We start from the raw sequence: 16,137 nt of genomic DNA, 5'->3' as shown, positions 1-16,137 counted from the left end.
TGCTGTGCAACAGATCTCTAGAACTTTCTGTCCTGAAAGTCTATACTTGCTGAACAACTCTGCTTAATCTTTTTGTATATTTTTGCTTCCATTATTTCAGTTCTATTTGGAATGAGACTAAATGTAAAAGAGTGAATGAATGAAATAAAATTTTTATAGAGTAATATTTTTAAGTGAGATAAATCTCAGCATAGATAGTTCTAGAGAATAATTCAAAGAGAACTGAAAATTCATGTGGCTATAAATCATAGAAATAAAGTAAGGAATGTATTGAAATTATCTTGCCTTTTAAATATGTATCTAAAAGCATTACTAAGTTTAAGAAACATATTTACCTTTCTTTTTTGTTATGTAGGTTTCGTCAGGTTTTTAGAAGGCTATTATATTGTGTTAATAACCAAAAGGAGGAAGATGGCAGATATTGGAGGTCATGCAATATATAAGATCGAAGATACAAATATGATTTATATACCTAATGATTCTGTACGAATTACTCATCCTGATGAAGCTAGGTATGTGCTGGTGGTAATTACTATTTTTTTTCATGTGATAGACCAATTAGAAAATAAGATATAGTTAAAATATTATAAATGTTATATTAAAAATGTAAAATACTGGCTCAGAATTCTACAACTTTGTTCAAGGGCTATTAAAAACCTTCATTATAACAACCTACTTAGGTGAGGATAGCAATGGCTGCTAAAAACTGTTAGGTGAGGGGTTATTGAGAAACATAGCATTCACTCAGTCTCAGCATATACTGTATGAATCTATTATTTACAAAGAAGAAAAAAATGGCGAATATACTTAACCAAATGATCAAACTTAGCATCACCAATAATGAGACAAAACTGACATTATTTGCCTCTTAATGTGAAGCAATGGGAAGGACACAGATTACCTGATAGTTTTCTTGCCAAGCATATTTCATTTGAATCTAAGCATGAGGAAATAATCAGACAAAATCTTTGTTGTGGGACGTTCCGTAAGTCAACTGGGCTCCTAAAAAAAATGTCAGTGTCATCAAAAACAGAAAAAGCCAGAGGATTGCTCTTGATTTTAGAACAGACATGACAACCAAAAGGATAGGCGAATTGCCATTGGCTCCTAGATGTATATGCGCGCGCGCGCGCGCACACACACACACACACACACACACACACACACACACACACACAGAGCTATATAGGACTTTATTGAGACACTTTATATATGGATTATATAGTAGGTAATAGTGAATCTATTTTAAATTTTGGGTGTAATAATGATATTATGGTTATTTAGATGATTGTCCTTGTTCATCATAGATATATTCTAAAATACTTAGGAATGAAGTGTTATTTCGTCTGCCACTTACTGAAAATGGTTTAGAAAAATAACATGTTTTTAAAGAGAGAATGTATATGTGTATGTTTAAGGAGAGAGATTTAATAGTGAATTAAGATGAACTGGTGTTCATGGTACTATTTTTTCCCCAATTTTTTCTATAGTTTTTAAACCTTGAAAAAGTTTTGGGGAAAATTATCGGAGCCTTGGGAATGTGGGAAAAGGCTATTGATAAATTGATTTTTTAAAAAAAGGAATAGAATTGATTTGTTTTAATAAGTAAACTTAGTTATAAATATAAAGGTTAAGATGGAACAAAGTTAGGCATGCTTATAAGTTTTTAGGAAAGATAATAGTTTAGATTTCAGTTATACTATACTTTTATAGTGTTCTAGGTACATGAACTAAAATTTAAAGATGATGTGGCTCTCTAAAAGACCCTTTTAGAGAATAATTTTCTAGACTTTGCTGACATTGTCTTTGATAGTATTTGGAAGTGGGATTGTTAAAGAATAATTCATTTCAAATGAAGGTAAGTAGAATTTACCAGATAAAGTGGGCCTTTGTCTTACATTAACTGAAAAAATGATATCTCATGTAGTTTACAAGCAAGCATGGTATATTGATTAAAAGTGAGTTGTATAGATCAGTACACATGAATAGACAGAATGAGAAAAAGTCGAAGAGGTTTATATTATTTATAAACCCATTTTTATGAATCTTTAGCCAAGAATAGTAAAACAAATTATGTTGTTCTATATAGTGATCTATCTTTAAAGAGTGAAATTATCTTGTGATTAATACTGTGTAGCAAATAGACATTATCCAGAATAAGATACAATTATATTAATAGCTTGTTATAGGTAGACTGAAGAACTATTATTAGATAGGTAGAACTTTTAACATACTTATAAAACTGTATAACTCAATGATGCATTTAAGTAAAAATATTTGGTAAAATATTAGGAAATAAAATATAGTTCTATTAAACAATCATACATAATGACAAGCAGAGGTTATCCTTATAACTCATAGCTGTATCAACATTAGAAAATTTGCTAGAGCAATTCATCATATTAAAATATTGTTGGGAAAAATTATGATTATCTTAATATTTGTAGAAAATATATTTGACAAATACAGTACCCATTTGTGATCAAGTCTTTAAAAAGTTGAAATGAATGTGAAAAAATGTTAACATTTATTAATCCTGAGTGGTAGATATATAGATATTATATTCTGTACTTTTTTTTCAGTTTAAAACATTTTCCAACTTAAAATTATGGTGATTCATAAACATTTTGGTTGTTTTTGTTACTCTCCTCTCTCTAACCTCAAAGCTCATGGTAAAAACAACAAGTATTTATGTCTGTCTTGCCCCAAGTCTAAGTGCCCCACGCATGTGTGCGACTTTCCCTCTGTGGCATATTCAGTGATGAGGAAACAGTCAAGCTATATGATTAAAGTTCTCTGAAGGGATGGTCAACAGACTTAGAAATAGCTTCAGATGAAATCTCTAATTCAGTTATGTATTGAATTCCTCAGTTTTAATAAGCGTATTTATAAACAAATATATATAGAAGTATATATTAAGCTATGAAAAAGTAATAGTATTGTTTTAATGTTATATGCTCGATTTTTTTAGGTATCTACGAATATTTCAAAATGTGGACCTATCTAGCAATTTTTACTTTAGGTAAGTTTGAGCTTAATTTTTCTCCGATAGTCGCTTAAATGTTTATATTACTTTCCAAGGTCTAAAAACAAAATCAGAGGACACAGTAGTACTTCCTCTATTCCTCTATGGCCTAATTATTTCATCTAAGAACATAATAATACAGGCATTTCCTCCTTTTAAAAATATGATATTTGAAGTTTAAATGAACAAATTAAAGGGTAATTATTCTCACTATAAAAATCATTTTTGTTTTAGGTGAGATTTTAATGAAATACTCTTATCGTGTAATTTTGAATTACAAAAATGAAATTTACATTCAATCTCTAATGCAGAGTTGTAACAGTTTCACAGTTCAATTTTCATTTAACAATTTAGCAAAATTAGGTAAAGGTAAATTTAAAATAGAACTATTGCAATTCCAAGATACCCCAATGGCATTGTAAAATAATAGTTTTTCCTGGGGAAGAATGTAGCATTACGTATATGTGCAGTATATCCTAAGAAAATAAATCAGGAGAGAAAATAATAAAACCTATTTATAGACATTTGTAATTTATTTATGATAGCCCAAACTGACAAACCAACCAATGCAGGGACAACCCGAAAGTTGGTAATTGAACAATAGGCAAGAATTAGAGCATCATGATAGAATATTATGTAGGCCTAGCAGATATAGAGTTATTGTGCTAAAGAGAAAATTCTATCAGCTATAATGTTCAAATTAAAGAGTAGAACACAAAATAGCGTACACCGATAAGAATTTGAGTCATAAGGACCAAAAGTGGACCTAGGGTGTTAAAGTGTTATTACTTACACAGACCATTCAGACTTATAATTTCTTGGGTGGCATTTACTCTCCTAAAACATGTTTCACTGTAATGGCTTGTGTTATTTGCTTATTCCTGTTTTATTACAAAGTCAGTTACGGTACCACCATTAATAATTAATAGAATTATTTTCATTCATAGGTAAACTAAAGTACGGGCCATATCCTATTGCAGTGGATATTGCAATATCTATAGAAGTCCATTCAGATACATATTAGAGTGTGACATCTTTGCACCAGGCCCTGAAGTTAGATGGATTTTCAGCAAAAAATGTAAATCAGTGAATGCAGGTTACTCACATTGGATTGTATATTTCTAGTCATGCAAATGCCTAAGTCATGCAATGCTTTTTAAATTTCCAGTTATATTCATGGTTTACTCTGTAGTGCTTGTTTGAACAGCATTGCTTTTAAGCAAAGTAACAGGTGCTAAGTAATTTAGTTCACAGTTTTTAATTCCGTATGGGAGCCAAGACTGTGAAATATGTTTTGCTTTTCAAATTCTTATTAAGTTTCAGTCCTGTTCTTAGTTACAGCTATGATTTGTCCCACTCACTTCAATATAATCTCACTGTCTTGAGAATGCCCCTGGAGATGTTAAAGTCAGAAACGACCCAGACTCGCCAGGAGAGTTTCGACATCTTTGAAGATGAAGGATTAATTACACAGGGTGGAAGCGGTAGGTGGTTTTCAGCACATCTAATGTCTGTTAATATGGTCTCCATGAAATTCACTCATATTTCCCTCAGATTTCTTTGTCCCTCATTGCTGTTTGTCCTTATATGAGGTCGTCACTGGTGAACTTGACTGATTCATCTTTATAGAAACCATTAATCACTAGGTGATTTTATTTGTTGGCCAGCCAGGAAATGGTATGCTGACATTTTGTAGCAAATTTTCATGCACTTTTTATGGAATAAATTCAGGTCTACACTTTGGTGAAGCTGAAACGGAGAATTTTGTTTTTAAATATTGGTGACTACACAGTACCACTTTATTTTCCTTCATAGAGATTAGTTCAATATGGGCTGAGTTTTAGAAAAAAGTTACCATGGTTGTCTATTGTGTCCTAGACATTTACATACAGTGTCTCTAATCCACATAATAACTGTTCAGTAGGTATAATGCCACCTTTGAAGAAATAAAGACTAAGTAGGAAACTGAGTCCCAGTGATTAAGATCAAGTGGCTAATGTCCAGAGGAACCAGTGCAGCAGGTCAGAGTCTGTTCTTACTTTGGTCCTAGTTTGACCTGCTGGTCCTTCATGGGCCCTGCTTCTGTCAGGACCACTGTAGGATCACTGCAGGACCACCGTGTGACTAGACTAGGGTGACCTTGCAGATCCTGGACTAACCAGTCACACAATAGAATTGGTATCTTTATCTCTAGATTTTTGGGTTGGTCTAGAACTCTAAAGCCAGAGGCCTTGCAAAAGTGAATGTTGTGAAGGAATCATTTCAAACTTCAAGCTAAGGCAGTTGAGTTGAATTGGACTTACCACGGAAGCGTAATAAGTCAAAAGTGTCTAGGGTGCCTTGCTCTATACAACTTAAATAATAGTGATGAAGATGTGAGTGCAGGAAGTAGAATGTAATCTAAAATTCCAGGTTTGCTCTTGTAGGAACACAAGAATGGGCTGTGCTCTATCAGCGTTTTGCCAATGGCTCTGGTCCGCTCTAAGAAGACTTAGACTGTTATTAAACTGAAATCCATCCCTATCATTGCCCATGACTCCTGTTAGTTTATTAGATTGACTATCACTTGAGCTAAGGTCAAACCCAGTGCACTCTCCCTACCCCAGAACATCTATCTAGATCACATAAATTTGCCCTGATTCAGAGTCTGAATTGTAACCTATACTACTAGAGATGAGTAGAGGATAAGATAATGTGTGCCTGAATATTTGCTTACATAATTTCTTCTACATATCACCATTAGTAATAAAAAAGCTAAAAGTATTACCATCTTTTGATCCTAGATAAGAATTTGAATATCTGTTCTGGGATCTGAATTAAGCCTCTGAAGCCACTTACTTTTTTCCCATCATTACAGCAGTTCTACTTGATAGATATGAATAATAGTGTATATTAAGTTTCATAGCTGCTATAACAAATTATCACAAACTTAGTGGCTTAAAATTGTACAAATTTTTATCTTACAGATGTCAGAAGTCCATAATAAGTCTCAGTGGACTAAAATTTAGGTGTCATCAGGGCTGTGTTACTTCCTTGAGAACTTGGTAGATTCATTTTCTTGTCCTTTCATCTTCTAGAGGCTGCCTGCATTCCCTGGCTCATAGCCCCCTTCCATCTTCAAGGCCAGCAGTGGCCAGCCGAGTTTTATTTTCCATATTACATCACTATGGCACTCACAGTCCTGGTTTTCCTCTTTCATTTATAAGGACCCTGTGATTACTTGGACATACCTGGATAATCCAAATTAATCTCTCTGTCTCAAGGTTATCTGATTAGCAACCTTAATTCCATCTGCAACTTTAATTCCTCCTTGCTGTGTAATGTAGTATATTCATAGATTCTGGTGATTAGGACATAAACATCTTTTTTCAGGGTGGGGGACATTATTCTCCTACTACACGGGGAAACTGACAGGAAACAGAGTGAGGTTAGAAGTTATGGGGGTAGATAGAAAAGGAATATAATACAGTTATAAAGTCTCTACTGTGTTAGGTTGTATATTAGCCACTATTTATTATTTAATCTGAACAATATCTCTGAGGTGATTAGTATTATCATCATTTTATAGTTTAGAAAATTGAGGTTCAGAGATGTTAAGTAACTTGCCAAAGGGCACAGAGCTTATAAGTGGCAAAGACAGGACTCTGATTCATGTCTGTACTGTACATGCTCTATGTAATGCATTGAAAGGATGAAGAAGATTTAGTTTTTATGAATCAAACCAAACCGTATTTATTAATGTGTATACACACTCTTAACATACCATGTTTTGAGAAGAAAAATAGTATTGATTGCCTGCTATCCAGAACTGTTATAATCTTTTAAGCCATTATCTTATAAATATACTTATTTCTTAGTTTGCACTTCATTTGAGTTTTGTAAAACTCATTGGTATTTAATAAAAGAGTGTATCTGGATGTGCTGAAATCATGTTTGATGAAATTAATTTCTTCATGTAGAAAAAGCCTGCTATACTAATAACTACCACTCATGCAAGTATCAGTAAGGCACCAGCCTCGCTCTAAGCACTTTATGTTCATTACCAACCTATTTTATCTTTACAACAACCACACTAGACAGGTACAGGTGAGGAAGCTAAGATAGTAAGTTAACGCTCTCAGTTGCACCTGCCATCCTGCTGCTGCGAGGAAGAGCCAGGATTTCGAACCAGGTACTCTGACCCCAGATCAGTGCTCCCAGCTGTGGCTCTGTGCTGTCTCATGACCTCTTCATGTATTTGTACATGTGTCTTTAATTTCCCCGTTTTCCTTTTCTCTTAGGTTAGAAACTCTCACAAATCAGAAAATGTGTTTATTCTTTGACTTTGTACAGAATCAACACAATTTTTGGGGTGATGATATAAATGATATCCACTGGAAATGGCAACACTATTAATGAAGCATCTTATTTTGAGGTTAAAAACAAGTTTAAGGTCTTAAAAATGAGTTGAATGTTCAACCAATTTCCTTGTCTTTCTGATACCAATTTTTATTTTTCAGGTGTATTTGGGATCTGTAGTGAGCCTTACATGAAGTATGTGTGGAATGGTGAACTTCTGGATATAATTAAAAATAGTGTGCATCATGACTGGCTGTTGTATATTATTCATGGATTCTGTGGACAGTCAAGTATCCTTTTTAAAAAAAACTTAAGATACGTATTATTAAACTTACACTGTGCCAATTTGTAGAAAGCTATATATGAATTAAAAGATTATAATTCTCATAGTATATACCCAACCGGAAGACTTACCCATGAAGCCATGTAGTAGAAATACAAAGAGGAGTGTTATAGACACAGAAAGATGAATAACAAGGAAGAAAATGCTATGTGCATAGTAAGGTGTATAAGTGATAAGTGTCATTCTCACCTGAGAGAGGGAGCAGAATCACTTGACAGGTGGGGAAGATGGGGCAAGCTCACAGGAAAAAATTGAACTTGGCCCTGCCCCAAAACAAAAGTCAGGCTTTAGCAGTGAGCAGGGCTTGAGATCAGGGGTTGGGGAAGCACCATGAGTGTAAAGGTGGAAAATTTTATGGGAGTGTTCTCGTGGCTTGTGTTTAAAACCCCTGGAAGCTATAATGTAGTGGGAAAGAGAGTGGTAGGAGCGAGTTAAATCACCAGTCAGCAGGTAGCTCTGGTGGTCAGACTAAGGACTTTGGATTTGGTGCTAGAACTTTTGAAAGTTTTTTTTCAAGAGAGTGATGTAAAAGTAGAATTTAGTAAACTGAGTTGACAGCCATTTTTAAGCTGGATTAAGGAAAATGAGACTAGAACAAGGGACATGAGAGGAAAAATATTGCAGTGGTTCAGGCATAACATAATGAAGGCTTGAATTGGAAAGGGGCATGATAGATTAAGTAGAAGTAGCTTTGAGTTAGCCGATGAGTTCAATTTTATAAATACTTTTTTCCTTTTCATTTAATTCTGGCTATGTTGAAACCTTTCAGGAAAGTGCTATTATGAGGTTTAAGAAAGCAGTGAATACTTTCTAGAGGTGGTGTTTAGGTTTTTCCTGTCCCTTTTCGAGATCAAGTGGGGCATTTGTGCACAGAGCATGTTTTCTCATTGACATTCTTACTTGTGTCTTAGATTTTTTTAAAGACCTATAGTGAAAACTTTAAAGGAGTGGTTGTTTTGAGAACAGTAAGAGGGTGAATGTGATTAACCAATATTAAGCTTTCTTGCACCAGAGCATTTGGGGGAAGTGGAATCGAGGTACAGCTGGAGAGGTTAGCTTTGAAGAGGGCCAGTGCTGCCTTCTTTGTGGCAAGTGAGGGAGAAGAGGATAGATAAGACATAGAGGACTTTTGAAATGAAGATGAGTGAGACTTATGTGCTACACTTGAAAATCAGGCTTAGCACTTTATAATCATTCTCAACTAGCAAGTGGTATTATCTGCTTGATCATACACTGAATAATGAGATTTAGCTCTGAATGACTTTTTCCATTTCCAAAAGTAAAATCTACCTGGAAAGGACACAAGGTTTTCACCACCAAGGACGCCAAAAAGAATGCACTACAGATTTTAAAGGCAGTTTTTAAAAGGTTGTTCTAAACTCTTTTGTATTGCCAAGAGCTAACTCAAGGCCTTCCATATTAAAGCCCATTAGTTTAAATGATGAATCTAGTCTCCTAGTTATCAAGCATTTAATGAATTCTGGAATTCTGTATGACGATAGAAGTAATTACTATTTACTGAACACTTACTTATTACAGGCCAGGCACTAGTTCTCCACACATTACCTAATCTAGTCCTAACCATCTAATAAAATTAGTCACTTTATTAATAAAATTAAACCATTTTACAGAAGATGAAACAGGCTTAGAAATTTAAATGAGGTGATATAACTAATAAGCTATATGTTGGTTAAACAATTCAGTGTTCAGTTTTTGCAGTTAGGTGACAAGTTTGGATTGCTTTAAACTTGCTCCATTCCCTCAATGTTATGTATCACTTATAATTTAAATAGCCTGTTAGGTGACATATGCTCTCTTTGAAAGGTGTGTTGATCTCTGAAGACTAAGGATTAGTTGTACCTGTTTACATTCTTTAAGTGGCTATAAGCAGAGAGACCCAGTCTTCCCTTTGTCAGTAACCTTACACCTAGTTATCATCTCCTCTGAAATTCTTGGCACAGTCTTTTAGAGAGGCCTGTTTTTGCCTTAGATACCTGTACAATTCAAAGACCAGTTGGACCCAATGCTGTTCATATCTGGGTGGAGTTTTTTGATGTTCTTTAACTCACTTGACAAGATGTATTTAAATGTGTATTTAAGGTATAATGATTCTCATGATTTGGTGTGACAATCATGAATGCTAAACATCATTAACTTGATTTCTAAGAGCTGTTGATCTATGGACGACCTGTGTATGTCACTCTAATAGCTAGAAGATCCAGTAAGTTTGCTGGGACCCGTTTTCTCAAGAGAGGTGCAAACTGTGAGGTAAGATGGAAAAACAGCATTTTAACTTTTAACCATTGACAGATGAAACAAAGTAGACATTTAAAAAGTGGAATGTCTTAGTTTGGGACATTATCAAGAGAATAATTTTCCAGAATAGCTGAAAGTTGTGAGAAATATGACTAATATAAAGATGTTCTAAAGAACCAGCTATCATAGAGTTGTGCAGTGCCTTAGGTAGTTTTAAAACGTCTGATGTTCTGGAGGATGGACCACTGTCATAATATATGAAAAAATGTAGTACATAGTGCAGAGACTAAAATAGCAAAACACCTCCACCCACAGAATAAGTGGAGGGGAGCACTTGTCGTTGGAGATTGATCCTTGGTAAGAAGACTAAGGAGAACAAAGCCTGGGAAGCCCTTTACCCTCTTCTCTCTGCTTTAGTTGAGTTCAAGGCAGACTTCTTATTCTGTTCACCCCTAGAAAATAACAAATTCATCTATCCTGCCATCAGTCATGCAGTCTTCTTGGATGCTCTGTTTCTATTTGTGGTAGACAACTTGAGTCTTAAGCAGATGTGTGATTGAGTAAACACATTGAGACATTGGGTTTTGAGCTTGACTTTAAATATCAACATTGTTCTTAAAATTATATCAAGAATGAAAATAGTTGTAACTGGTGCTTTAAAAAAAAATCAGAATTTTGTAGCTAAATTATTTACTTTTGAATATTCAAAAGATAACCAACGGACATTTTGTTAATGCCTCTAAAATTATTCTTTGTCATATTCTTATATGTCCTTATAAGCAAAGTTACCTCAACGGCCCCCCCGCCACCTTTTTTTTATTCTGTCCCTCAAGCATTATTTGAATCTCATTCCTATCCTTTTATTCCTTCTTGGTCTTCAAAACTAGATTTTTATATTCCACTGGTCTTCCTAACCTGCTACATAATTTCATGTAATTTTTTTCTCTTTCCATCTCTGCCATTTATATCACTCAAGCTGTTCTCTACTTATTGTATTATTAGCTATTTTTATTTTTCCTAGTCTTTTCTCTATTTTAAATTGCTCTCCTTTATTACATTTTAATTGTTTTCTTTTTCTAATGGGCACATTGAATATTGATCAACTTTTACCTCTTTTAAAACATTAAGAATAGGAATTATAATTTCATTGTATACTTGAAATGTTTTCTATTAAAAATTCTAGGACCATAAAGTGTCTTCAAATGCATCTTTCTTTTCAGGGTGATGTTGCAAATGAAGTGGAGACTGAACAAATACTCTGTGATGCTTCTGTGATGTCTTTTACTGCAGGAAGTTATTCTTCTTATGTACAAGTTAGAGGATCAGTTCCTTTATACTGGTCTCAGGACATTTCAACTATGATGCCTAAACCACCTATCACATGTACGTGGAACAATCTTTTTAATAGTAACTCTTCATTACCCACATTTAGAGATAGTGGACTGTTGTCACAGAAATATCATAAATACTTATCTTTAACTGGAAAGATAATTTGGAAGAGGTTCTTCTGTTATTTTTAGGCAATAACTGTGTTTTTTCTTTAATTTTGGCTGCTAGTAAATCATTTATATTTCACTTTAGAAATATAAGAATCATTCAGATTCAATAAATAAATGAATGAGTGTCTGATAAACTCGGGAGGAATTTGAGAAGTGAAATGATTTAGAAGATTAATTGAATTGCATTTCTTTAAACATTAAAAATCTAAAAATACTATACTTCTATCCTTGCTTTGTAATTTTCATTCTGGTATTTATTCATCTTTTTTTCTCTCTAGTGGATCAGGCAGATCCATTTGCACATGTGGCTGCTCTTCACTTTGACCAGATGCTTCAGAGGTTTGGCTCCCCCATCATCATCTTGAATTTAGTGAAGGTATAATATATCCACCTGTCTGCTTATCAAGTTCAATCACACTGAATAGCCTTTTCCTCAGCACAAAAGGCTTTGGAACACTTACTTTATGTCTTCCTAGAGGAGAGACCTGTAGACTAATCATGCTGTGATGGCTCACTCTGTTGGAGCTGTTTGAGCCACTGTCCTTTGGCTTAAGTTTCCATGTAGCCTCTTCCCTGGATACCTGGGAGAATCAATGGTATGTTTCCAAGGAAAGAAAGTGATGCAGTCTCCTGATTTCCTTGGGTGAACTAGGCAAAATTCTGCTCTGGTTTCTAAGACAGCTTGGAGAAGGAAGCATGGAAATCAAGCAACAGCAGCCTATCTGGTGTGGACATGCTGAAGTTTAGGTGTGTCTGAGTCCTCTTGAAAGAGATGGCAAGCAGGTGGTCAGTGTGTGAATTGAAAGCACAGAGGAGAAGTGTGGGCCCAGGCGCTCTTAGAAGATGTGGGCATGGATGGGATGTGCATATGGAGGATAGAGTGAGAAGAGGGAAGAGCCTCAGGTCCAGTCTTGAGGACATCCAGCTCTTGACGTCTAGTTAGAGTGGTCTGAGTCTGTAAAGGAGTCAGAGAAAAAAACAAAAGTGGGAGGAAAACCAAGTGAGTGTTATGTTATGAAAACCAGGAGAAAGCATGTTTTACGATGAAAGAAGGAAATGGTCACTAGTGGCAAAGCTGCTGATGGGTCAAGTAAGATGAAAAGGCAAAAAAACGCTCATTGGCGTTAGCAACACGGAGGGTGCTGTCTGAAGCAGACTGAGGCGTGAGGTAGAGTGAGCAAGTGATGGCAGTGAGTACGGTGCTTTTTCCCTCCCTCGGGGGAGTACCTAGTGAAAAATGAAGAGTTGGTGTTATTATCATTTTTTTTTAAGAGGTCATAATGATGTGCTTAGAAGCCTATGGGAAGGATCCACTTGAGATCCTTAGGGAGAGGTATAAAACACAGAAGAGAAAAGGGATGATCAGTGGCATCATGTACTTAAGAAAGGAGAAAATTGGAAATACCGATAGAGGAGTTATTTTATGGGAAGACAGAGAATAGGAAAGGTGCAGGTTGTGTGTGTGTGTATATGTGTGTGTGAGACACCCACATGTTCCCTTCTGATGGCTTTAACTTTTCCTTAAGGTAGGAGGAAATGTCATCTGTCCAGAGTGGAGGTTTCAGGATGTTGGAGAAGATTTAACAGCCTTCGTGTATGTGGGAGGGTAGGTTGACCAGAGACATCCAGGCAGTGCTAAGAGCTATTTTCAGGTTGGCAATCAGGATTTCCTAAATGGAACCATTCTGCTATTGCCTGGCTTTTTCTCACAGGGCTTGTGTTTGGGTACAAACACAAATGAAAGAGATAATTGGGTTCATTTAATTTTGCCATACAGGTTTGGCATATAAAAGACAGTATCAAAGGAATTTGGGATATTGGCAGTAATATAATTGAAGTGGACCATGAATTCTGAGCTGGAGAAGGAGGAGGAGTTAACAGAGAGGGCTGATGGAGAAAGAGCTGTCAGTGGATTGAGGTCCTTGTGAGGTGGGGTATTTAATATAAGCAATCTGAAAATAAAACAGGTTCTGAATAAGAAATGTATAAGAAATGTCGAAGGCAGTGTAGTTACCTGTAATGATGACTTGATCTAAGATGGGAGGGTGGGAATGATGACTTAACTAGAGTGGAAGAGGAGGTGGAGGTACTGATAGTGGTCCAGGCTGGAGGCAAAGTTTGGGGTAGAGAGGAAGACTGTGAGCCAATTGCCAGGAGAGTACATGTATAACTAAATACACAGGTTCAAAGGAGCAGTGTGTGTGTGTGTGTGTGTGTGTGTGTGTGTGTGTGTGTGTGTGTGTGTTAAATCAAGGAGTTCAGAGGAGCATGGCCTGAAAGTCGCCATGGGGGAAGAGGGAAGAGAAGATGCCTTGGACAACAAGGCAGTTCTTTCTTTGTTGCTCTTCAGTTTATGTAGTTATTGTATCCTATCAGGGATTGACTTTGTAAAACAAATCATTCGGAAGTCAACTACATCATTTTCTAGACTTTCGTTCACATTAATTCAGAAGTTTTATTATCATGTCTCTCTCCCTGTCAACTCAGAATAATATAAAGCAATAGCTGGATAATCTGTAACCTCAGCCTAGTACTGAACAGTATCTATAATATATGTAATTGAAAAATTAAAGTAGGAAAACTCTAATAATGAAAACCTTCATGAGCACTTTTCTAGTAAATGTATAAAACATAAGATATTATTAGTATATAAATAAATTCTTGCTAAAGCACAAAATTTCAAGGTATCTCTAGAATATAAACTTTGACCTAAATTAGTGAATCTTCATCATGTTTACCAGAGTCTTCATAATGCGGTAAAAACTATGGTTAAATGGAGAGTCAGTCTATGATGTTTGAAATAATTATTAAATGTCCATATTCAAAAAATAATACCTGATACACTTGACTATAAGATGTTCTTGCATCTTATAAATAAATGTTCTACATTTATTTATTTTTTTATATTTAAAGGCCAGAGAGTGGATTTTAAAACAACTTCTTTGTTGTTCCATTGTCATAAAAATCCTACAGATTAAGTTGCTGTTTTATGGGGAAAAAATTTTGTTGTTTTTGTCATTAGTTATTTTATTCAGAGGATAAAAGATGTTTAGTCAGTTCACTCAGAAGAAGTCTTTATTAACTTGTGATTAAAGAGTCAAAGAATGTGTGTGTGTAGAATGATACCGTGGGATATTTACTCTTTAATCTGCCTCCATATGAAGTTACTAAAGTGAAATACTTTCCTTGATTTTTTTTTTACCCTGTGTTGTGAACACCGCCCCCCGCTTCCCACACGCACACACACTACCACCACCACCATTGTGGAAATCCGAGGCACTGCTTGACAGACATTTTGCAGCCATCTTTATGCCTTCAGTGCTACTACTGGGGGATCAATAGGGAGTCAACCTGAGATCATGCATAATTGTACATTTAGGGGTTTTTAATCTGAGGGTCATGGATAACCATGAAGGGGTCTCTGAACCCTTTGAAATGATATTTACAATCACTTATATATGTGAATTTTTCATTTGATTGTTAAAGGGGTCTGTGACCCTATGGGGGTTGACTAACCAATCCACTAACACTAACCCACTATAAATAGACAGTGCATAAGGCAGATTCTTTACATAGAGATGATCAAGTTTGATTAAATTTCTCTCTATCTCATAAAATGTCAGATTTGATATAAGAATTTCAAAAAGTTTTTCTTTCTCTACTTGATATAAAGTGCTTTGAGAAAAATTCCAGGTATATAATTTAATTTTCTCAGATTTAAAAATAAGCTAAATATCTGTTCATTCTAAACTGATAAAATACTGTTTTTAATTAACTTATCTAATTCCTTCATTTGATTTATTCAGCTGTGCCTAATAGATACCCTTTTTGTTTCCATGGTGGTTATCTAATTGAATTCATGACAACTGAAAAGTAATCACCATGATTACTTTGATTGAAAACAGCATAGACCTATTTTGATGCCAGCTGTCGCACCTCGACACCATGTCAGCGACCCTATTGCTGAATTGTTTTTCTTTGTTTCTAAGTGAAGGCCTTCTCAGGATAACAATAAAAAGCTAATTTTTATCAAGACTTACCATGTGCCAGATGCTCTGATAAGAAACTGTCATGTTTTATCTCATTTAAACCTCACATGAATGTGGAGACCTAGGAAAGGTGGCCGGTAAGTGGCAGAGCCAGCATTCCAACCACAGGGCTGTACAATAATGTGTTAGCCCCTCTCGAATGAGCAGTGGTGTAATGTATAAGGAGATACAGCAGGCAAGGAGGCAGAAGGTAATGTGTAGATCCATGAACACCTCTCAACTTCAGTTTATTCATCCACAGTATAAGAGGGAGAAAGTATGTGCCTTGGCTACCTCACAGGGTGTTTTACGAGAGTCAAATTCTAAAACACTAAGGCTGCGAAAGCGCTCTCTGCAATGCCGGTTTGAGGGTTACCCTTCCCAACCCAGTTGATTTCTGTCTGGTCCTTAGCTGACTGGAGTTGGGGGTTCCCTTCTTCTGGTCCTTGGAGGTTCTCCACTGCCAGTGGGGTGTGGGACTGTGTAGGCCAGGCCTGGGTACAGTGAGCTGAGCTTCTTGGAGCTGCAGGAAGTTACTAGGAAGAGATCTGATCTCCTCAAAACTTTAAAGCTCACTATCTGTTGACTTTAATTCAATGAAGTATTTATTTCTTTGCATTTATATTATCGTATGGTAGGTAGATTTCA

General features: G+C 35.5%; 1 protein-coding gene across 1 annotated transcript in view; it reads left to right on the top strand.

The window, feature by feature from the left end:
• The window catches only part of FIG4 (FIG4 phosphoinositide 5-phosphatase), a 98,662-nt gene that overhangs the window by 20,979 nt on the left and 61,546 nt on the right, over positions 1-16,137 (top strand). Inside the window, exons 4-10 of the mRNA XM_011364829.2 lie at positions 356-512; positions 2,972-3,022; positions 4,361-4,509; positions 7,525-7,653; positions 9,874-9,974; positions 11,183-11,345; positions 11,740-11,837. Of these exons, the coding sequence (XP_011363131.1) occupies positions 356-512; positions 2,972-3,022; positions 4,361-4,509; positions 7,525-7,653; positions 9,874-9,974; positions 11,183-11,345; positions 11,740-11,837 (848 nt within the window). The remainder of the gene's footprint in view (positions 1-355; positions 513-2,971; positions 3,023-4,360; positions 4,510-7,524; positions 7,654-9,873; positions 9,975-11,182; positions 11,346-11,739; positions 11,838-16,137) is intronic.

The sequence above is a fragment of the Pteropus vampyrus genome, unplaced genomic scaffold (genome assembly GCF_000151845.1).
Source record: "Pteropus vampyrus isolate Shadow unplaced genomic scaffold, Pvam_2.0 Scaffold101, whole genome shotgun sequence".
Taxonomy (NCBI): domain Eukaryota; kingdom Metazoa; phylum Chordata; class Mammalia; order Chiroptera; family Pteropodidae; genus Pteropus; species Pteropus vampyrus.
Note: the sequence above shows the minus strand (reverse complement) of the source record. Positions and strands in the feature narration are given on the sequence as shown.